Genomic DNA, 24,160 nt, shown 5'->3' on the forward strand with positions numbered 1-24,160 from the left:
TCCTTCCTGTAATTCGGTGACCAAAACTGCAGACAATATTCCAAATTCGGCCTCACCAATGTCTTTATACAACCTCACCATAACATTTCAACTCTTATACTCAATACTTTGATTTATAAAGGCCAATGTACCAAAAGCTCTCTTTAGTTCCCTATCTACCTGTGATGCCACTTTTAGGGAATTTTGTATCTGTATTCCTAGATCCCTCTGTTCTACTGCACTCCTCAGTGCCCTATCATTTACCTTGTATGTTCTACATTTATGCACAGTTTTTCATAAATTCTATTCTATTTCCTTATTTTTCTGTAAATTCCTGCAAGAAAATGAGTATTACGGTAGTATGGTAACATAAACATACTTCGATAAAACTTGACTTTGACATGATATTATCTCCCAACTCCAATCTCCCTCCCTGGCAGAATCTGCCCACCATCTTTCACCCCTTCTCAGTCCACCTCAGGTTCCTGTCACACCACACCCAATTCTTTATACTGGACATCTCCCTCCTTCGCTCTCAATCTTGATAGAAGGCTTCATCCCAAAGTGTGAACATTTCCTCCACCTCCCCCAAAACACTCTGCTCAACCTGCCAAGTTCCTACAATAGATTACTTGTTGAGCCAGATCCCCGTATCGGGAGTCTTTTGTGTCTACAGTCTAAAGGCTGATTTCATATGCATTCCAGGAACTCATCTTCTACATTGTTAGTACTAATTGATTTGCCTAATCTACATTTAAATTAAAATCCATGACAGTCCATAATATCATATTACTGGGCACTTTTCCCTCTCCACACCTTGCGGCACATCAGGCAGCAACGTAGTCTTTTCTTAAGCATTTGTCTGATTTTTTTTTACAAGGCTGAGTTGCTCGCTGGACACTCAACCTAGCCTGGATGGAAAGCTTGCAAGGACCTGGCCAGATTCACACCTGGAACCGCTCGCCTTGAAGTCCAGTGCTAAATGCACTACACCACCACGCAGCCAATCTCTGGGTATATGTATCTCTAAATTCTACTTTAGCACTGTATCCTTCATCACAACTAATTCAGGATTCAAAATCGTTTCATGTAATTTCCAGTACACAAGCGTAAGGAGAACAAAATATTTGTTAATCCAGATCTGATGCAGCACAAAAAAAATTAAAAAACACTTTGTACACAGATTGATTGCAAAAGCATAAAGTGACGTTAGACACAGGAGTGTCTGTACATAAGGTGACTGACAGGAAATGTTAAAGTAGTGGTGGTTGGGGGTGTGGAGGGGTGGGTTAGTGGGTGGAGGTTTTAATCAGCCTTACTGTTAGGGGAAAGAAACTGTTTTTGAGTCTGGTGGTCTTAGAGTTGATCCTATGTCGCCTCCTCCCTGATGGGACAAACAGTCCATGAGCAGGTGGGTAGGATCCTTCGTGATGTTGCTGGCCCTTTTCCAGCACCTTTCCGTAGATACACATGTCCTTGATGGTGCAACTTCCATCAATATTTTCTGCCTCCTGCTGCTGCTCAGCTCCAGCCAATTATATCATATTCTATCATTACTTGCCATGCCAACATCTTTACTAAGTACTCCACTAACGATATTCTTTAATAAAAGGCAACATCCCATTTCTTTTTTGCTTGCAATTCCCAATTCAAATACAGCGTTCAGTAGACAAGACAGGAGTGCAATGGCAAGGACAGACTGATGGATTAAATTGCATTTATTTCAATGCACAAGGCCTGACAGGTAAAGCAAATGAGCTCAGGCGTGGATAGCTATGTAGGACTGGGATATTACAGCCATTGCAGAAACATGAGTAAGGGAGGCAGAGGACTGTGCTGAATCTGTTATTTTCTGATCCTTGGGCATCCTCCAGGAGTCAAAAATGGCAAGCAGTCTCAATTCTGAATGATCATTTATTTTAAAATTTAAACAAACATACAAATACGAAGCAAACTAAGTAAAGAGCTGAGAAATGAAATAGATGAATGAACAGCAAATTAAGCAAAGATAAAAAGAGAAAAAGATGTCACCTCTGAAAAATCCATCACCTTCACACTCGAACTAACAGAAAATTGCTTAGGTAAGCATAAACCAATCACCGGGTCATGTGCTAACGCTTAGCCAATGAAAAATGAGGAAGTTGACAACTATTAGTTTAACTGCTATTAATTAGTTTTCCATAGATGCTGGAAATCCAGGCAACACACACACAAAATGCTGGAGGAACTCAGCAGGCCAAGCAGCGTCTATGGAAAAAAGTAAGTTGACATTTTGGGCTGAGATTCTTTGGCAAGATATACTGCATTCTGCCAGTAGGTGGAGACAAACCACCACATTCTGTGAAAAATAAGACCAGAAGACAAAGGAGCAGAAGTCAGCCATTTGGCCCATCGAGTCTGCTCTGCCATTTTATCATAAACTGATCCATTCTCCCATTTAGTCCCACTCCCCCGCCCTCTCACCATAACCTTTGATGCCCTGGCTACTCAGATACCTATCAGTCTCTGCCTTAAATACACCCAATAACTTGGCCTCCACTGTCTCCCGTGGCAACAAATTCCATAGATTCACCACCCTCTGGCTCTGGCTAAAAAAATTTCTTTGCATCTCTGTTCTGAATGGGTGCCCTTCAATCCTTAAGTCATGCCCTCTCATACTAGACTCCCCCACCATGGGAAACAACTTTGCCACATCCACTCTGTCCATACCTTTTAATATTCCAAAAGTTTGTATGAGGTCCCCCCTCATTCTTCTAAACTCCAAGGCGTACAGTCCAAGAGCAGTCAAATGTTCCTCATAAGTTAACCCTCTCATTTCCAGAATCATTCTAGTGAATCTTCTCTGAACCCTCTCCAACATCAGCACATCCTTTCTTAAATAAGGAGCCCAAAACTGCACACAGTACTCCAAGTGAGGTCTTAACAGTGCCTTAAAGAGCCTCAACATCACATCCCTGCTCTTATATTCTATTCCTCTAGAAATGAATGCCAACATTGCATTTGCCTTCTTCACCACCGACTCAATCTTGAGGGTATCCTGCACGAGGACTCCCAAGTCCCGTTGCATCTCAGAACTTTGAATTCTCTCCCCATTTAAACAATAGTCTGCCCGTTTATTTCTTCTACCAAAGTGCATGACCATGCACTTTCCAACATTGTTTTTCATTCGCCACTTCTTTGCCCATTCTCCCAATCTATCCAAGTCTCTGTTTCCTTAGCACTACCGGCCCCTCCACCTATCTTTGTATCATCAGCAAACTTAGCCACAAAACCATCTACTCCATAATCCAAATCATTGATATACAACGTAAAAAGAAGCAGCCTCAACATGGACACCTGTGGAACACCACTGGTAGCCAGCAGCCAACCAGAATCCCACTCTCTGTCTCCTGCCAATCAGCCAACGCTCTATCCACACATGTAACAGCCAGTGAGTGAGTGGAGCTTTGAGGCTTTGATGAGAAGGGGCGGAGGACGAGTTTGTTCCCAGTTGGTCTTTACAATGCCTCTTGAGTCGGTGATGTGTCTCCCCTGTGAGATGTGGCAGTCTTGGGGGAACTCTCCTCTACTGTAGAGGCACATCTGCCAGAAATGCATGTGGCTGGGCAACCTGGAAGACCGTGTGAGGAATCTGGAGCAGCAGCTGAATGACCTTTGACTCATAAGGGAGAATGAGGCAGTCATAGATGAGAGCTACAGGGAGATAGTCACACCTAGGCTGTGGAAGCAGGTCATTTGGTGACAGCAGAGGGGGTAAAGCGAAGGTGAGAAGACAGGTAGTGCAGAGCACCCCTGTAGCCATTCCCCTGAATAATAAATTTACTGTCCTGGATACTGTTGGCGAGGATGACCAACCAAGTGTGAGCCACGGTGGCAGGGCCTCTGGCACTGAGTCTGACCCTGTGATGCAGAAGAATGGGATGGAGAAGAGCAGAGCTGTTGTCATTGGAGATTCTATAGTCAGGGGAGCAGACAGGAAATTTTGTGGACGCGAGAAGGACACCTGCATGGTTTGTTGCCTCCGGGGTGCCAGGGTCCGAGATGTCTCCGACTGGGTGCATGACATCCTGGTACGAGAGGGAAAGCAACCAGAAGTTGTGATACATGTTGGGACCAACGACATAGGCAGGAAGACAGATGAGCTCCTGAAGTGTGAGTTTTGGGAACCAGGCAGAAGGCTGAAGAACAGGACCTCAAGGGTGGTGTTCTCAGCATTGCTGCCAGTGCTACGTGATAGTGATGGTAAGAATTGGAGGAGATGGCAGTTGAATGCGTGGCTGAGGAGTTGGTGCAGGGGGCAGGGTTTTAGATTTTTGGATCATTGGGATCTCTTCTGGGGAAGGTGGGACCTGTACAGATTGGATGGGTTGCACCTGAACTCGAGGGGGAGCAATATCCTTGCAGGTAGGTTTGCTAGCATGGTTCGGGAGGGTTTAAACTAATTTGCAAGGGGGATGGGACCTGGAGTGATAGAGCAGTGAAAGAAGTGCATGGAGTAAAGCCAAATCTAACATATAGAGAGGCTTTGAGGAAAGAGAAGCAGAATAAAGAGTGTAAAGGTAGTAAGGTGGAAGGGCTAAAGTGTGTGTACTTCAATGTAAGAAGCATCAGGAACAAAGGTGATGAACTGAGAGCTTGGATACATACATGGAATTATGATGTAGTGGCCATTACAGAGACTTGGCTGGCACCAGGGTATGGAGTGGATTCTCAATATTCCTGGATTTCAGTGCTTTAAAAGGGATAGAAAGGGGGGAAAGGGGAGGAGGGGTGGCATTACTGGTCAGGGATACTATTACAGCTACAGAAAGGGTGGGTAATGTAGCAGGATCCTCTTTTGAGTCAGTATGGGTGAAAGTCAGGAACAGGAAGGGAGCAGTTATTCTACTGGGGTATTCTATAGGTCCCCTGGTAGCAGCAGAAATACCGAGGAGCAGATTGGGAGGCAGATTTTGGAAAGGTGCAAAAATAACAGGGTTGTTATCATGGGTGACTTTAACTTCCCTAATACTGATTGGCACCTGATTAGTTCCAAGGGTTTAGATGGGGCAGAGTTTCTTAAGTGTGTCCAGGTTGGATTCCTGTCACAGTATGTTGGCAGGCCGACTAGGGGGAATGCCATACTAGATCTAGTATTAGGTAATGAACCGGATCAGGTCACGGATCTGTCAGTGGGTGAGCATCTGGGGGACAGTGATCACCGCTCCCTGGCCTTTAGCATTATCATAGAAAAGGATAGAATCAGAGAGAACAGGAAAATTTTTAATTGGGGAAGGGCAAATTATGAGGCTATAAGGCTAGAACTTGCTGGTGTGAATTGGGATGATGCTTTTGCAGGGAAATGTACTACAGACACGTGGTCGATGTTTAAGGATCTCTTGCAAGATGTTAGGGATAAATTTGTCCCGGTGAGGAAGATAAAGAATGGTAGGCTGAAGGAACCATGGGTGACGAGTGAGGTGGAAAATCTAGTCAGGTGGAAGAAGGCAGCATACATGAGGTTTAGGAAGCAAGGATCAGATGGGCCTATTGAGGAATATAGGGTAGCAAGAAAGTAGCTTAAGAAGGGGCTGAGAAGAGCAAGAAGGGGGCATGAGAAGGCCTTGGTGAGTAGGGTAAAAGAAAACCCCAAGGCATTCTTCAATTATGTGAAGAACAAAAGGATGACGGGAGTGAAGGTAGGACTGATAAAAATGGGAAGATGTGCCTGGAGGCTGTGGAAGTGAGCGAGGTCCTCAATGAATACTTCTCTTCGGTATTCACCAATGAGAGGGAACTTGATGATGGTGAGGACAATATGAGTGAGGTTGATGTTCTGGAGCATGTTGATATTAAGGGAGAGGAGGTTGTTAAAATACATTAGGACGGATGAGTCCCCGGGGCCTGATGGAATACTCCCCAGGCTGCTCCACGAGGCGAGGGAAGAGATTGCTGAGCCTCTGGCTAGGATCTTTCGAAGGGTCTCGGCCCGAAACGTCGACAGCGCTTCTCCTTATAGATGCTGCCTGGCCTGCTGTGCTCTACCAGCATTTTGTGTGTGTCATTTGATGCATTAATTTATTTATGTGCTTCTTCTGCACTTGTGAGCATGTAGCACTTGGATTACAGTAATCACCAGTCAGATTATTGTCTTTGAGCTAATCTTTCTCCCCTGCATGCAAAAACCTGTTCACAAAACTTCATCTCTCCTTCCCTCCAGGTCATTTGTACCATACCAATGTGCCTGAATGAGAGTAGCTTCAACAACAGTCAAGAAGCGAGACACTATACAGGGCATCGCGGCCTACTTGATAGACATCGCAGCCATTCAGTCACTCCACCACGCACAGTTGTAGCAGTTCGTACCATCACCAAGACTCCTTTGACATCAACATCCAAACCCAACACTTCCACCAACTGGAACCACAAGGGCTAAGAAAGCATGGAAACACCATCACCTGGAAATTGCTCTCCTAGCCCCACACCATCCTGACATGGAAATACAGTGGATTCTCATTAATTGGGACACATTGGGACCGCTACCATTTGACTCAATTAGATGACGTGTCCAGGAAATAGTTAATGTATATTTTAAAAAACCACCATTTAATCGAGTAACAAATTATACATTTAAATTGAATCCAGAATAAATTAGAACACATTTTTACTGCTACAGTACCATAAAAATGTGTATTATTCCTAATAGCTATGGCAGATGAGTTCATCCAGTGTATGCCATCATGTTCTTTTGATTGACTATAAATGAACAAAATCAGTGCAGATGCCTGGTACAGATAATGGACTGCCTTCATTGCCTTCCTGCATTAAGTAGTATTCACTGCTTTTTAATTCAGTGTCTGCCAGTCCAGATGAATAACATAACACACGCACATGCAACTGACGCTACTTAAAAACTGTTCACTCTAAGCAAAGTGTATTCCCTAGGCCACATAACTGCACACAACTGACTGTCTCAATTAAGTGGCATAGTGTCCCAAATAAAAGGAAATCCCAGCTATTTTCTTGATTAGTTTTTGCTCTTTAAGAGTTGTCCCAAATAAGCAGCTGCCACGATAAGCCATTGACTCAATTAACCAGAATTCACTGTATAAAGCCATTCCTTCATTGTTACAGGGCTACTGCTACTCCCTCCTTAACAGTACTATGGGTACACCAAAGGACTGCAGTGGTTCAAGAAGGCAACTCACCACCACCTCCTTCAAGAGTAACCAGAGATGGGTAATTAAATGCACACTTAGCCTGTGAAGCCACACCCTTTGAATAATTTTTTTTTAAAAAAGACCACAGCTTCTAGTTCTTTGGTACACTGCTCAGCTCACTCAGTCATTCTTGCTCCTGACAACAGGAGTGGCAATGTCACATTTATGAGTTGTCACTATCTTTCTGAGACACATTGCAGCAATGCCCATCTCCTAACTACTGAATCCCTTAAAACAAATGCACTCTCATTGTTCTTCTCATCCTGTGCAGCCAACTCACTTAGTGCCACATTCACAGCTCTGGCCTTCACTCTCAATGGTATATAAAAAAAAGGGATTAATCTGCTTACTGAACAAAATCAACAAGAGTGGATTCTTGCTCTGATCCACGCTGTCTCCACACTCTTGACCTGCAATATGACTTCCTCCTTAAATGAGCTATCCTTGAAGTTCCGGATCCGGCCCACAGATACACTAGAGCTGCTCATGGACCAAACCCCAACAGCCAGCTGGAGACATTAACTACACATATAGTTGTCCAAGTCACTGGAAGTGTCCATAACCTCCCAAATAGCAAAGAATAGGTGATCTACTCAGCTGTGTTGCTTTGCCTCACCTCTACACACAATATCAAAAAACTTAACAGAAAATACACTCCAATCAGCAACATGCCTTAACAGCATTTTTGAACTGTGGCATCACAGTTTCAAGAGAATGGTATTACTACACTGAACACCAAGAACCAGTATGCTCCAGAAGGCCACAAATTTAAGGCTTCCTTAGGAGTCTGCGGAGGTTTGATACGACATCTAAAAATTTGACAAACTTCTGTAGATGTGTAGTGGAGAGTGTATGACTGGCTGCATTACAGCCTGGTATGGAAACACCAATGCCCTTGAACGGAAAGTCTGACAAAAAAGATAGTGGATTTGGCCCAGAACGTCACAGCTAGAGCATTCCCAACCATTGCGCACATCAAATGAAACACAGTTGTAGAAAAGCAGCATCCACTATCAGGGATCCTCACCACCCAGGCCATGCTCTTTTCTCACTGCTGCCATCAGGTCGAAGGTACAATACCCTCAGGACTCACACCACTAGGTCAAGAACAGTTACTACTTCACAACCATCAGACTCTTGAACAAAAAGGAATAACTACACTCACTTGCCCATCCAATGTGATATTTCCCCAACCAATGATCCCACTTTAAGAACTTTTTATCTTGTTATTTCATGTTCTTGTTAATTGTTGCAATTTATTTATATTGTAGCGGTGTGCTACACGCAGCGCTGCAATAACGACATGGAGTCGGTGAGCTGCAGTTGCAAAAGAGGTTTATTCAAACTTCACGGCCTCGCTTTAAAGCTTTCCTGATCCTGCCCTCCCCGGGCGGGAATGCTGTAGGGGGTGTGTATTCACAGTCCCGTCACGTGTGCGGGCTTTTCCCCTTGCTGGTGAAGCAGGCTTGGCGCCCTCTTTGGGACCTGCCTCAATGCCGGCGCGCACCACTTTGTGAGCCAGTTAGAGTGCGCTGGGAAGTGGGTCGCCACATAACCCCCCCCCCCCAAGAACCGGCAATATACCCCCCCAATGTCCACAGTCTGGGTCAGACTCTGTTTGGAAGGTCTGCCTCTGCGCTGTGGTGCTGGAATCTCGACCGGCTGCACCAAGTCCACATGGGCTGGTTTGAGTTGGTCCACCGTGAAAACCTCCTCTTTCCCCCCAATGTCCAGCACGAATGTGGACCAGTTGTTTCTGATCACCTTAAACGGCCCCTCATAGGGCTGCTGTAGCGGTGCCCGATGGCCGCCCCATCGTACAAAAATGAACTTACAGTTTTGCAGGTCTTTGGGTACGTAGGTCAGGTTCTGCCCATGCTGTGAAGTGGGTATGGGGGCTAGGTTACCGAGCCTCTCGCATAGTCTGTCCAGGATTGCTGCGGGTTCTCCCTCTTGCCCCCTTGGGGCTGGTATGAACTCTCCCGGGACGACCAGGGATGCACCGCACACCAACTCGGCCGACGAGGTGTGCGGATCCTCTTTGGGCACCGTGCGGATTCCGAGCAGGACCCAGGGGAGCTCGTCTGCCCAGTTAGGCCCTTTGAGGCAGGCCTTGAGAGCCGACTTCAGGTGACGGTGGAAACGCTCCACTAGTCCGTTCGACTGTGGGTGGTAGGCAGTTGTGCGGTGCAGCTGTGTCCCCAAAAGGCTGGCCATAGCTGACCACTGGCTGGAGGTGAACTGGGCGCCTCTGTCGGAGGTAATGTGAGCTGATACACCAAAGCGAGGTACCCAGGTGGCAAAGCGAGATAACCAGTGCCCGGGCGCAAGATTCGGAGGTGGTGTCGGTGAGCGGGACTGCCTCTGGCCATCTTGTGAACCGGTCCACGATAGTCAGGAGGTGCTGCGTTCCTTGCGACACTGGCAGGGGGCCCACCATATCCACATGAATGTGGTCGAAACGCCGGCGGGTGGGGTGGAACTGCTGTGGCAGAGCTTTGTTATGCCGTTGCACCTTGGCTGTTTGGCAGTGCATGCACGTTTTGGCCCATTCACTGACCTGCTTGCGTAGTCTGTGCCAAACAAACCTGTTGGAGACCATCCGGACAGTTGTCCTGATGGAGTGGTGCGCTAAGTTGTGAATGGAGTTGAAAACGGGCCACCGCCAGGCAGCCGGAACGACGGGGTGGGGTTGGCCGGTGGTGACATCACAGAGTAGGGTCCTCTCACCTGGGCCTACGGGGAGGTCCTGGAGCTGCAAACCAGAGACTGCAGTTCTGTAACTAAGGATCTCCTCGTCTGCCTGCTGCGCCTCCGCCAGTGCTTCATAGTCTACCCCCTGGGACAGGGCTTGGATGTTAGGGCGAGAGAGGGCGTCCACCACGACACTGTCCTTTCCCAAGACATGCCAGACATCCGTCGTGTATTCGGAGATGTAGGACAGATGTCGCTGCTGGCGGGACGACCGGGGTCGGATGCTTTCGTGAACGCAAAGGTAAACGGTTTGTGGTCCATGAATGCAGTGAAGGGCCTACCTTCTAAGAAGTACCTGAAATACCGGATTGCCAGGTATAGCGCCAACAGTTCCCAGTCGAAAGCACTGTACTTGAGTTCCGGTGGTCGCAGGTGTTTGCTGAAAAACGCCAGGGGTTACCAACGACCCTCGATGAGTTGTTCCAGCACTCCATTGACTGCCGTGTTGGGTGCGTCCACTGTGAGGGTGGTAGGGACGTCCGTTCTGGGATGCACTAGCATCGCGGCGTTTGCCAAGGCTTCTTTGGTTTTAATGAAAGCGGCAGCGGACTCCTCATCCCAGGTAATGTCCTTGCCCTTACCCGACATCAGGGCGAACAGGTATGATTCAGGCAGCTGAAGGGAGGGCGGTGATAGAAATTCACCATACCCACGAATTCCTGAAGGCCTTTGATTGTGTTGGGTCGGGGGAAATGGCGGACCGCGTCTCCCTTGGCAGGCAGAGGGGTTGCCCCGTCTTTAGTGATCCTGTGGCCCAGGAAGTCGATGGTATCGAGCCCGAACTGGCATTTGGCCAGGTTGATTGTCAGGCCGTATTCATTCAGTCGGGCAAAGAGTTGACCGAGGTGGGACAGATGCTCCTGATGACTGCTGCTGGCTATGAGGATGTCGTCCAAGTAGATGAAAGCAAAGTCCAGGTCGCGTCCCACCACGTCCATTAACTGCTGAAACATCTGTGCGGCAATCTTTAGGCCGAACGGCATGCAGAGGACCTCGAAAAGGCCAAAAGGGGTGATGAGTGCCGTTTTGGGGACGTCATCCAGATGCATCAGGATTTGATGGGATTTGATCCGGATGAGGTCTACCTTGGAGAAGATTCGTGCACCGTGCAGGTTTGCTGCAAAGTCCTGAATGTGCGGCACAGGGTAGCGGTCCAGTGTTGTAGCCTCGTTCAGCCTGCGATAGTCGCCGCATGGTCTCCAGCCCCCTGTTGCTTTGGGTACCATGTGCAGGGGGGAGGCCCATGGGCTGTCAGACCGCCATATGATCCCCAATTCCTCCATCCTCTTGAACTCCTCCTTCGCCAGCCGGAGCTTGTCCGGGGGAAGCCTTCGAGCACAGGCGTGGAGGGGTGGTCCTTGTGTCGGGATGTGGTGCTGTACGCCGTGTCGGGGCACGGCTGCCGTGAACTGTGGCGCCAGAACCGATGGGAAATCCGCCAGGACTCTGGTGAAGTCGTTGTCGGACAGCGTGATGGAGTCTAGGTGTGGGGCCGGCAACTGGGCTTCACCCAGGGAGAACGTTTGAAAGGTCTCGGCGTGGACCAGTCTCTTCCTGGGCAGGTTGACCAGTAGGCTGTGATCTCGCAAAAAATCCACTCCCAGGAGCAGTTGGGCTACGGCGGCCAGTGTGAAGTCCCATGTGAACCGGCTGGAGCCGAACTGTAGCTGCACTGTATGGGTGCCGTAGGTCCTTACTGTGCTGCCATTCGCAGCCCTGAGGGTGGGACCTGGTTCTCTGTTGCGGGTGCCGTAACTCGTCGGAGGTAAGATGCTGATCTCAGCTCCGGTGTCGACCAAAAAGCGGCGTCCTGACTGCTTGTCCCAGACATACAGGAGGCTATCCCGATGGCCAGCCGCCATAGCCATCAGCGGCGGCTGGCCCTGGCGTTTCCCGGGAACTTGCAGAGTGGGCTACAGCGGTGGGCTTCTGCGTCCCACTGCTGGTGGTAGAAGCACCATTGTACGCTGGTCTCCTCACCCCGCCTCTGGGGTTAGCGGGCTCTGCGGCCGGGCCTGGTCTGGTTTGCTGCTGGGAGCATGGTCTGGTGATCTGTGCGATGGACGCCCCACTCTCCTTCTTGGCTTTCCACAGCACGTCCACCCAGGCCGCCACCTGCCGGGGGTCGCTGAAATCCGCATCGGACAGCAGCAGGCGTATGTCCTCAGGCAGCTGCTCCAGGAATGCCTACTCAAACATGAGGCAGGGCTTGTGACCTCCGACCAGGGACAGCATCTCGTTCATCAAAGCCGACGGTGGCCTGTCCCCCAAACCATCCAGGTGCAGTAAGCAGGCAGCTTGCTTGTGCCGTGATAGTCCTAAAGTCCTTATGAGTAAGGCTTTGAATTCTGTGTATTTGCCATCCGCTGGGGGCGATTGTATGAACTCCTCAACCTGGGCGGCTGTCTCCTGGTCGAGGGAGCTCACCACGTAGCAGTAACGTGTGGCTTCCGAGGTTATCTGCCAAATGTGGAATTGGGCTTCTGCTTGCTGGAACCATAGGTGAGGTTGCAGTGTCCAGAAGCTTGGCAGTTTTAACGAAACTGCATGAACAGATGCGGCGTCGTTCATCTCCGGTCCAAATATCGTTTGGACCGTCGGGGTCACCAATTGTAGCAGTGTGCTACACGCAGCACTGCAATAACGACACGGAGTCGGTGAGCTGCAGTTGCAAAAGAGGTTTATTCAAACCACGGCCTCACTTTAAAGTCTTCCTGAATGCTGTAGGGGGCGTGTATTTACAGTCCCGTCCCACGCGCAGGCTTTTCCCCTTCCTGGTGAAGCAGGCTTGGCGCCCTCTTTGGGACCTGCCTCAATGCCGGCTCGCGACGCTTTGTGAACCAGTTCGAGTGCACTGGGAAGTGGGTTGCCACATTATCTGCATTTGCACAGTTGTCTTCTGGTTGATCTTTCGTTGAACCTGTAGCTATTCCATGGATTTCTGAGTATGCCCGCAGGAAAATGAATCTCAGGGCTGTATCTGGTGACAGGTATGTACTATAATAAAAATTACCTTGAACCTTGTATACTCAAGAACCATGAGCCAAATCTCTGATAGTAACAGGCTTACCAAACAGATGTCCTTCTTCCCCCACACCATAAACCTGCTTGTTTACCACACCAGTTGAAAACAACAAAGATAGGATTCAGAAGATTTAACAAAATCATTTAAAATAAACTCTTCATCCTACTCAAAATACACACCGAGGACTATGCATTCAGAACTTTTGCTCAATCCATTTTCTAACTTACTTCACGCAATACTAACAGTCTGCAGACATCGGTCAGTTAGATTCAATGAAAAATGCTTAGTATGTTGACTCATTATATTTTGACACCATTTCCACAATATTACATATTTCTGTTTGTATTTTGATTTCACTATAAAATTATTTTGTAGTTCTTAAAAATCTAAAACAACAAGTGCATAATCTAAAGTTCAAATACTAATTAAAATACCTTATGGCAGCACGTGGCAGTCCATAATTATATCCAGCAATGTGTAAAATCATTCTTGTGTTCTGTATCTCATCAGTGTTACAATCTCTTGTGTGGTTTGGCAAAAGTACTGTTGGATGTCCGGTTTCTCTCCCAGGAAGTGACTGTGTATCCTTGAGACAAAATTTGGCAGATAATTGGTCAACTGGTGAAAGAAATTTCAACAACCCAGAAGGTGCATCTATTTGCTGATTTACACAGGAGGATAACTTTGGATAACCACTGGAGGTTGGGACACCATTGACACTCGACAAGGAATCAAAGTCCAATTGTCGCCGAGGACCAAGCTTAACTTTCTCCACATTTAAGTTATCAGAGTTTGCTTGAGTATGTTCCATATTTGCAGTATGATCACGCTCCTCTTCCTCTACAGCTTTAATGATTTGTATAAGCTGGAACAAACGCTTTCGATCATGCATATTGTGAATTCCCAGCGAAGAATAATCATTCATGGTCAGTTTAACCAGCTCCTGAGACTTCAAAAAACCCATTGCAGTAAAATGCGTGTAATACTGCTCCAATCTTGCTTCACACAGACAATCGTAGAGACATGAAGACATCCTTGCAAATTTATATGACCACTAGAAAAATAAAAACTTGTTAGATCACTCACTTGGCATAGCAACCGGAATATCCAGAAGACAAAATTAAATCTAAATGTTGTCCTTTAGAGACCTCATCAACAATCAGTGTTAAGGATATAATAATCTTTCAGTGATTTGAACATTCCAATGAAAGGCATGGCAATGTTGGATTTCCTAATCAAATATGTTTAATGTTTTCAATTCTTTACCAAAGCCATGCAAATTTTGTCACACTCATAACTGAAAGAACAAAGGTCAACAGTCCTTCAGCCCACCAACTAAGATTCCCATAAGTTAGTCCTTGACTGTCTTAGCTTTAACTTTGACTGTTTTATTATTTCAATTTCTTATGACTTGTAATCAAAAAATACTGTTACTATTTGTAATACCTTTCCCTATTCTTGCATTATCTGTTTACTTCAGTTAAACTTGAGTTAAGTTTAAAACCTCATACAATGTGAAACCCTCCTTCTTTAAAGGCACTTTTATGTTGTTCATCTTCGAATAAGTCACAGCCCTATTATTTTCAGCATTTTTATTTCCAATAACAGTCAGTTATAACAGACTCCAATAAAGCAACATTTCCGATCTGAATGTTCTTCTCTATTATACGCTAATTTAATCTCTTATTTTCCGCTATCATCCTTCTTTATTTCCCAGCTGCACTCTTCAATAATTTATAACCAAATGCACTTAACACTGCTCCTACATCTGTAGATGGATTTTTAGATTCGTTTCTTAATTTACATTTTAACTTTCAAATAACAATCACGAAAGAAGATTCAATATTAACTTTATCCAATGCACATATTAATGTAAAATTCTGGAACATACGTTCCACCTTAATGAGTATTTTGCGATATAAATAATCAGGATTAAAAGATAACGCTAATATTTCTAACATTCTCCCTGCAGCTACAACCATTTCGGGCACTAGTTTTACAGAATATCGTAGACATCGAATAAAATATAAGATGATAGTTATTCAGCGAGCCCCAACATACCGGCCCCGCAGCCTCCTCTCGGGCTGCTCTCTGCCTCAGCAGTCACAGCGCCGCTGAAACCCATGGCAACGCCAAAGGCCCCTTCAAAGCCACGCACCAAAATCCCGCGCTACCGGCCCGCGCCGCGACTCACCAATCAGGTGGGTCCCAGATGCTCAGTGCGACCAATTGGCGTACGGTCCGATTTCGACCAATCGCAAGAGTCAGAAGCGCTGACTGATCAGGAACTTCATTGGCTGAAAACGTTTGGGACTCCTGCGCAAATGAAGCCACAAACGAGTAGAGAAATAAGCGTAAGCTTGGCGCATCGTGGTCAAAAGCCCTGTTAACTTTACACGTTAGTTGTTGTGTGAGACGCGAGCCACACAAGATATTCTGCTGATGCATAGTAACGCTGACCCGGCGAGTTCCTCCATCATTTTCTGTGTGTTCGCCAATCCCCGCCTCCTTGATTGACTCGGCGTTCATTGGTCGATGTGACTGCCAATCGTGCATTGCTTCCTGTGTGTTTCGGATCCGCCGTGAGGGATGACTCTCAGGGCTTGTGGGTTGATCGTCTTCAGGCGGTTAAACGTGGGGAAAGCTCCCAAACCCGAGGCAATTGAGTTCCTACTTTTGCAGACTTCTTACGGGAAGCATCACTGGACTCCTCCTAAAGGTGGGGCTGGGTTCCTCCTTGAACAAAATACGTTGGAATCTGGAACAGGAATCGGTACGCTGCCAGACCTTCGGCTGGTTCAGCATTTGGGGAGCCAAAGGGACTGAGCGTCGTGACCGTGAGAACTGAGAGAGGAGATTGCAACACCACGGAGGGGTAGGACCAGATGAGGTGTTGAGGGAAGATGATGAACAGGTCGAACTGGCGTGGGGAGGGGTAGCAATGATAAAGTTAACAAACGATGAAGAAACCAAGGTGGTAGGCGACAGTGTGAGGGAGAATAATTCGGGGGAGACAGTATGTGTTACCTGAAACTGGAAAATTCAGTGTGCCTACCATTGGGTTGGTAGCCACTCAAGCAGAATACCAAATGTTGTTATCTTGTTCTTCCAATTTGTATTTGGCCTTAACGTAGGGAGGCCACATTGTAAGTAATGAATGCCAGTGCAGGTGAATCTCCTCACTTGGAAGGTCTGTTTAGTTCCCTGGATGGTGGTGAGGGAGGAGGTGGAAAAACAAGTATTACACCTCCAGTGGTTGCTGTGTTCAAATTTTGCTTTGTCCATGACTACTGTGTGTTTGTTCCTTTCTAAGATTCTCTGTGTCTTAAATGCTGCTTCCCCATTTTGAGTGCCTATAGTCTGATGATTCGTAGAAGCTAGTGAGAATGGATATGTATCTATCAGCTTTTATTGAAACAGATGAATATTCTTTAAACTTTTTTTGCTATGAGTAGAATGCTTATTTATCGAATTTGACGTCGGGCAGAATGTTGTGACCAGTCCAGATGAGCTGGTTAAGTGGTCACACCCTGTATGATGGCCTCAGATAAGTACATTAGTTTTGCCTGTTTGAGAAGTCTACTGTAAATTATCCATGAGACTAACATGTATGTAAGTGGTTGCTTGATCCACTACTACTTGGTAGACCATGAACTTGATTCCTGGTTTAAAGTCTAGCTCTTGGTTAATCCATAATCAAAACCCTTTAGTTTTAATTATTACATAGTACAGAATGAAATGGGACTACGAATAAGGTTATCACAAAAATTTGAGTACTACGAAGTTTCAAGAAAATGTAATTATTATTGTAAAGGTCTTATCATTTCAAGAGTATTTAACCCTGAACTGTAGAATTTGTTTATTAGGGATATAGAGTTTAAGCAACAAATGTGACTCTGAACACTGTTCATAAAATATGTCATTTAACAGGACTCAACAGTTTAATAAACCATAAGACATGGGGGAAGAATTAGGCCATCTGGCCCATCGAGTCTGCTCCACCATCACGGCAGATCCTTTTTTTCTATTTCCTCCTCAACCCCAGTTCCCGGCCTTCTCCCTGTAACCTTTGATGCCATGTCCTATGAAGAACCTATCAATCTCTGCCTTAAATACACCCAACAACCTGGCCTCCACAGCTGCATATGGCAACAAATTCCACAATTTCACCACCCTTTGGCTAAAGAAATTTCTCCACATCTCTGTTTTGAAAGGGCACCCCTCTATGCTGAGGCTGTGCCCTTTTGTCCTAGACTCCCTCACCATGGCAAACATCCTTTCCACATCTACTCTGTCTAGGCCAGGGGTAGGCAACCTTAAGCACAAGTGGTTTTCTAGCATGTGTTATTCATTAATTTGAGGCAAAACATAACTAGATGTATTTAAATAGATAATTCCCATATTTCAATTTTTTGATGGCATTTACCTGGCCCACCGTCCACTCGTTAATATGCAATCCAGCCCACAGAGGTAAAAAGGTTGCCAACCCCTGGTCTAGGGCTTTCAACATTTGAAAGGTTTCAATGAGAACCCCCCCTCCCACCCATCCTTCTGAATTCTGGCAAGTACAGATCCAGAGCCATCAAACGTCCCTTTCATTCCTGGAATAATCCTTGTGAACCTTCTCTGGACGCCCTCCAATGCCAGCACTTCTTTTCTAAGATGACCCCAAAACTGTTCACAACACTCAAGGTGAGGCCTCAACAGTGCCTTATAAATCCTCTGTATCACATCTTTGCTCTTGTATTCTAGATCTCTTGATATGAATGCTAACATGGCATTTACTTCCTCACCACCGACTCAAACGGTTGTACCGGTAGAATAATTTGTAAATAGACAATGTGTTCATCAGTTCACTGATTAAGGTTCAACAGTGTAATCTGTTAAGCCGCAGAGAGTTACCACGGACATAAGCTTAATTTTAGTGTTAAAATGCTTTGCACATATCTCAGAAATGGTCTTTATATTTTATTTATTGTCACCATGATAAATTCCAGACAGTGACACTGATGAGCAACAGTATTACTGTTCACTGAACTCCTTCCATGATACCACCAAACCCCAATACAATTGTGTCAAGACTTCCTTAGCTTTTATACTCATCCACCTTTGTGATAAAGTACATTTATCTACGTAATTATTTGCTAACCTGTGTTTTAAGCATGGGGACATTCAGAATCTATGTATTGCAGTATTCCAATTAATCACCAAAGTAGTGTAGTGGTTAGTGCAATGCTATTACAGCTTGGGGTGTTGGAGTTCAGAGTTCAATTCTAGCGGCATCTGCAAGGAGTCTCTGTTGGTCCTCCCCATGGAATGTGTGGGTTTTCCCCATGTCCTCCACTTTCCTACCATAGTCCAAAGATGTGCGGGGTAGAATAATTGGTAATTGTAAATCATCCCACGATTAGGGTAGGGTTAAACCGGGGTTGTCGGGAGTTGCTGTGGTTGTGTAACTACCCCCGGCGACTCTAATCCAACCCTAACCTAATCATGGGTTAGGTGACCCGTGATTAGGTTGGGGTTAAATCGAGCTTAGTCCGCACTATATCACTAAATAACAATAAATAAATACAGGAGTAACATGCACAGATTGCTGGAGGAACTCAGCAGGTCAAGCAGCATCTAGGGAAATGTATATACAGTTGGTTTTGGGCCACGACCCTTCATCTGGGTCTTTATTTTTTTTTCTGTTCTTTCTACAGAAGTTGATAAGCTCACGTTTCTCCACATTGTACTCCATCTACCAAATTTTTACTTGCTTTCCTGTCTTCCTCCCAACTTGCTTTCTCACCAATCTTCATACTGTCATCAAAAAGAGTAACAACACAATCAGACCTTTTATCAGTCATTAACATCTAACCATTTACATCTTGTCAATCTGATAATTATCCATTTATTAATGGCTTTTGGAGGTAGTGAAGAAGAGGGTCACCAGGCTGATTCTGGAGAAGAAAGGGTTAACCTATGAGAGACTGAGTTGTCTGGGCCTTTATTTGTTCTCAAAGGATTACTCAGAAGAATGAGTGGGAATCTTATGGAAATGCATAACATTTTGAAAGGCAAGTAGAAGTAAGAAAGTTGTTTCTCCTGGTGAGATGACAATAAGGGTGCTTCAAAAGTGCAGTGGTTACAGCTGGGGAATTTCCAGAGTTGGAGTTAATCCCCGTGCCTTCTCAGTTGATACATTCTTCCCGTGAAAGCATGTGTTTCTGCCTGGTGCTCTGGTTTCCTCCCACAGTCCAAAGACATACTGGACAGTAGATTAACTGGTTACTGTAAATTGTCCTGTGACTAGGCTGGTGTTAAATAGGTGGGTTGCCAGGCAGTATGGCTTGTTGGGCCGGAAGGGCCTGTTTCACACTGAATCTCTAATTAAGTAAACTAGGGAATGTAGCCTCAAGATGCAGGGGAATAGATACAATGGAAGTGAGGAGAAACTGCTTTCCCCAGAGAGTACTGATTGTGGGAATTCTCTTCCTCGGGGAACAATTGGTGATCCTTCATTAAATATATTTAAGCCACTGTTAGATAGAATTTTGCATAGCAGGGAAATTAAAGGTTATGAGTAAAATGGAGGTGGGTGGATCTGAGTCCATTGGCAAATCAGCCATTATCTGGTGAAGCAAGCTCAATGGACCAGATGGTCTTCTGCTCCTGTTTCTTACAACACCATCAGACATAAGCGCAGAATTGTGCCATTCAGCCCATCGAGTCTGCTCTGCTACTATCCCTCTCAACACAAACCCATTCTCCTGCTTTCTACCTGTAACCTTTGACGCCCTAACTAATCAAGAACCTTTCAATCTTTGCTTTAAATCTACCCAATGACTTGGTCTCCACAGCTATCTATGGCAATGTATTCCACAGATTTGCCACTCTCTGGCTAAAGAAATTCCTCCTTATTCTGTGTTCTGAAGAGACTTCCTTTAATTCTGGGGTTGTTCCCTCTGATCCTAGACTCCCAATCCATGGGACACATCCTCTTCATGTTCACTCTTATCTGGGCATTTCAATATTTGATCTGTTTCAATGAGATCCCCTCTCATTCTTCTATACTCCAACAAGTACAGGCCCAGAGCCATCGAACACTCTTATGATTTTGTTATTAATTGAAGAGCCGCACTTTTTTTGTCCATGTACACCCATAATACACAGTAGATGGCACCAAACGCAAGCATAATAGATGATTGAAATCTGAGAGTAGGTACAGTACTGTGCGAAAGCCTTAGGCACATATAGAACTAGGGTGCCCAAGACTTTTGCATAGTACTGTGTTATCAGTGTGGAATGGAGAGGAGTTTGTAAATCAGGTGGGTGCAAAGGTTGTAGGGAATGGTGAGGGTGGAGTGCCGAGGGAGGGGTATGGGACAGGAGGCACAGAAGGAGCGCCAGGAGCAGGGGAAGTCGTGAGTGAAGAGATACCCAACCCTGAGGCACCAGGCAAGGTCATTTGATTCCAAACAATCGGTTATTGGTCATTACAGAGTGTCTCTCTAGTGCTTCCCACTCTCTCTCCCTCTTCCTTGCCCTTTTCCCAGCCATGGTTCCACTCTCCCTGCCCCCTTCCCACTCTCAGTCCACAATAGAGACCCATATCAGGATCAGGTTTATTGTCACTCACATCTGTCATCAAATTTGTTTTTATTTTGCGGCAACAGTACAATGCAAAACACAGAATTACTACAGTGCTGTGTAGAAGTCTTAATCACCCTAATCTCGGGTGACTAAGGTTTTACACAGTACTGTAATAATTTAGTGTTTTGCACTGTACTATATGTGTGACATCACTTTGTAGCTCATGAAAAATCTCAGCTATTGTTTTCATCACTGGAAAGAAATGCACAGCTGTAAATGATGGGCAAGAAAATTAGTGCTCACTCCTCTGTTCGCTCACATTAATGTTCTTTAGTTCTTGGTTATTCAAGCAACCTTATGTTATTGTAAATAAGTCTTGAGCTGATAGAAAAGCATTATTACGTTAAATTTGATACTGAGCTTGAGTGACCTGGCTCCAGTATAAATCTCAGGACTTAACAATGTCAGATAATCAGCTTGTACCGGAACTAACTTTATCAGCCTATACTGTAACAGTAACTTTGATTCTCTTGCCATAGGTGCTGCTTGAACTACTGAGAATTTTGAGAACTATCTCTTCTAATTTAACATTAAAATGTTTTGAATAACAATTTAGTGAGCAGTGAAGAAAAGATCTCAAAAGCATTTTCCCCAAGCAGTAAGGCTGATCAACACCTCCACCCACTAACTCCACGACTAATTTATTTCCTGTCAGTCACCTTATGTACAGCCTAGCATCACTTGGTGCTCATACAGTCGATCTGTGTATATAAGCTATCTTGTGTATTTATCTGGGTGGCGGGGTAGAGGTACATCTCTACCAAAGGAAATGTAAGGTGCTCCTTCCCTCTGCTAGCCTGCAGGTCACCTTGCACACATCCCTCCCCCTCCACCGCCCCAATCAGGGTCAACTGAAGCCAAGGGAACTGGTGGTGGATGGTCGGATGAGCAGTTGGTGCCTATCACAAGTCCTGGTTATGTGAACACTGACATCAAGCAGACGATCCCTGAGGAGTATTGACAATGGCTGGGGTCACCTGTCTTGTAAAGACACCACCCAGAAGATGGCAATGGCAAATAACTTCTGTAGAAAAGCTTGCCAAGGTCATGGAAAGACCCTGATTGTCCACATCATATGACACGGCTCACAATGAATAAATAATATGTTTATATTTATTGTACCTTTTATTGTTCTTGTGTTCTCTGTCTTTTGTGAGGTTTATTCTTGTGCTGCCTCAGATCCGGAGTAACAATTCTCAATTACACTTGTGTGCTGGAAATGTCATTCAACAATCTTGAATCTAATATACGTGTATCTTACTTAGGGCATGTCGATTTGGGTGAGGATGACCTTCAAACAGCACTTCGTGAAACTGAAGAAGAAGCAGGACTAAAGAGCAAAGATTTCACTGTGTTGGAAGGGTACAAAAAAGAATTGAAATATAATGTGAAGAATGTACCTAAAACTGTTATCTATTGGTTGGCAGAACTAAAGGACAATAATGTGGAAATAACACTGTCGGATGAACACCAGACATTCCGCTGGTTAAACTTAGATGAGGCTTGTGAGCTTGCTCAGCATCGGGAAATGCAGGAAGCTCTGAGGGAAGCTCACCAGTTCATCTGTACCGAGACCATGAAACCTAAATAAATAGGCATGAGTTATGTTGTTGCTTGTTTGCTTGCATTTCTTTCTGGTTTGTTCTTGAAACCTCAAAGCACCAATACAGTATCACAGTTATCTCTAAACCTTGTTAAATTCATTGTTCGGATATTGCAGACATCCCACCCTACAAAAACTCATTTCAGGGAGGTAGCGCCATCAGTTTGCGGGAGACTCCCGCGACAGGTGGGATGTCTGTAATAGAGTGGCTCCTTAGCAGTTAACCAGCTAGTTTAAATAACGTTAGCTATACTAATGAACAAATGACGCCTGTTAAGCTCACCTCTCCCGCTCTCCCAAAAATCAATTTCCGGGATATCGTATATCATTTGCGGGTGTCCGGGAGCTGCTATCAATTTGCAGGAGGCTCCCGGAACTTCCGGGAGAGGTGGGATGTCTGATATTGACATACAACTAAGATGGGAACATGAACCAACCTTGTTAAATTCTCACGTGTTTTTTCAATGTGACTACTTTGGACAAGTTTTTTTCAGAACTGTTGCTTCCTCAGATTTAAAAAAAAATTTTTGTTCATGATAGACTGCTTGAAGCTGAATCAGAAATATAATTTCAGACTCACAAACACAAAAAAATCTGCAGGGGTTGGAAATCCAAGCAACACACACAAAATACTGGAGGAACAGGCCAGGCAGCATCTGTGGAAAAGAGTACAGTCAACATTTTGGACTGAGACCCTTTGTTAGGACTCTTGATGGAAAGTCTCAGCTTGAAATGCCAACTTTTCCATAGATGCTGCCTGGCCTGCTGAGTTCCTCCTGTATTTTGTGTGTTCCTATTGTTATGAATGTGAAGCAACTCTGAGGGGCCGAAGGGTACAAAGTAGCCCCCTCCTTTTTGAGAATCGCAAGATTGCTATTAATTTGGGTCTGGGACCCAGGAAATGAGAGAGAGACACTTAGAATACACAAGGTTTGGAATGTGTCCTGACCTCAGCGGAATGGAACCACTGATGACGGCCATTGTCTCTTGGAGATGGAATTGTGTATTGAGTACTGTACTATTCATTGAAACCCCTCAGGGGACAACCAGAGTGGGCTGGTTGATGGATTGCATCATCCCAACCTGATTGACATCTGAGACCCCGTGAGTAAGGATAAAAGAGGGGTCTGGGGAACAACCCCTTTAGACGCACCAGGAGAAACGCTTGAAGTCCCGTGACAGCATTTAATAGCGAAAGCCAGTGGGGGCTCGTGTGTGTCCTCCCTTTGCCTGGGGTGGCGAGCTCACCACGGAAGAACGGTTTAGCTAAAGGAGAGGCCACAAGTGAACGGCTATGACAACGAGACTCCTGACGGATTAAAATCATAAAAGGGAAGCCAGCAAGTTTTTCTCCAAATCTCTCTCTCTCTCCCCAACAATTGCAACACAGCGGTCCCCAACGGCTGCAGCCTGCATGAACTGAGTGAATTTTATATTTCCATCGGACAATACATTATCCCCTGGACAACGATAGAGCTTATTTCTTATTGATTATTATTAAACCTGCACTTTTAGATTTAGTATTGATGATGTATATTATCTGTATATTTGCATTGATATTATTTTTGTGTATTTTTACTAATAAATACTGTTAGAAATAGTACCATCAGACTTCAACGGACCTCTCTATCTTTGCTGGTAAGTGACCCAGTTATGGAGTTCGTAATAACGTGGGGCCTCATCTCGAGATTTGATACCAAATTGGAGGGCCAGTAAATCGGGCTTTTAAGTCCAAACTTGGATCTGGTTGAGCGGGTAACCAGACGGGAAACCAGCAAAGATGGACGTAGACAAATTTATAGAAAACCTGACTCTGGAGGCGCTAGAGGCTGCCTCAAAGTCGGACTTGATAAATATTGCGAAAGGACTAAACCTCGCAGCAGTGAAGTTGTCAATGAAAAAGCGGGAGGTGCGGAGGGTCATAACTCAGTATTATATTGTGAAGAATGTGTTTTCGGCTGA

At 45.4% G+C, this 24,160-nt stretch overlaps 2 protein-coding genes across 4 annotated transcripts in view; one reads left to right on the forward strand and one right to left on the reverse strand.

Annotated features, from left to right (window-relative positions):
* Positions 1–15,111, reverse strand: part of LOC132404980 (kinesin-like protein KIF24) — an 81,426-nt gene extending 66,315 nt beyond the window's left edge. For all 3 annotated transcript variants that reach the window (XM_059989636.1, XM_059989635.1, XM_059989634.1), the window contains exons 1-2: positions 15,019–15,111; positions 13,392–14,011 (exon numbers count right to left, since the gene is read on the reverse strand). In XM_059989636.1, coding sequence (XP_059845619.1) covers positions 13,392–13,990 — 599 coding nt within the window. In that variant the 5' untranslated portion in view covers positions 13,991–14,011; positions 15,019–15,111. The remainder of the gene's footprint in view (positions 1–13,391; positions 14,012–15,018) is intronic.
* A 302-nt stretch (positions 15,112–15,413) lies between these two features.
* On the forward strand, positions 15,414–22,207 carry nudt2 (nudix (nucleoside diphosphate linked moiety X)-type motif 2). The gene is made up of 2 exons (XM_059989637.1): positions 15,414–15,676; positions 21,861–22,207. The coding sequence occupies exons 1-2, from the start codon at positions 15,547–15,549 to the stop codon at positions 22,184–22,186; spliced, it is 456 nt and encodes a 151-aa protein (XP_059845620.1). The 5' UTR covers positions 15,414–15,546; the 3' UTR covers positions 22,187–22,207.
* Positions 22,208–24,160: the final 1,953 nt, after the last annotated feature.

Source organism: Hypanus sabinus, chromosome 14 (assembly GCF_030144855.1).
Source record: "Hypanus sabinus isolate sHypSab1 chromosome 14, sHypSab1.hap1, whole genome shotgun sequence".
Taxonomy (NCBI): Eukaryota; Metazoa; Chordata; class Chondrichthyes; order Myliobatiformes; family Dasyatidae; genus Hypanus; species Hypanus sabinus.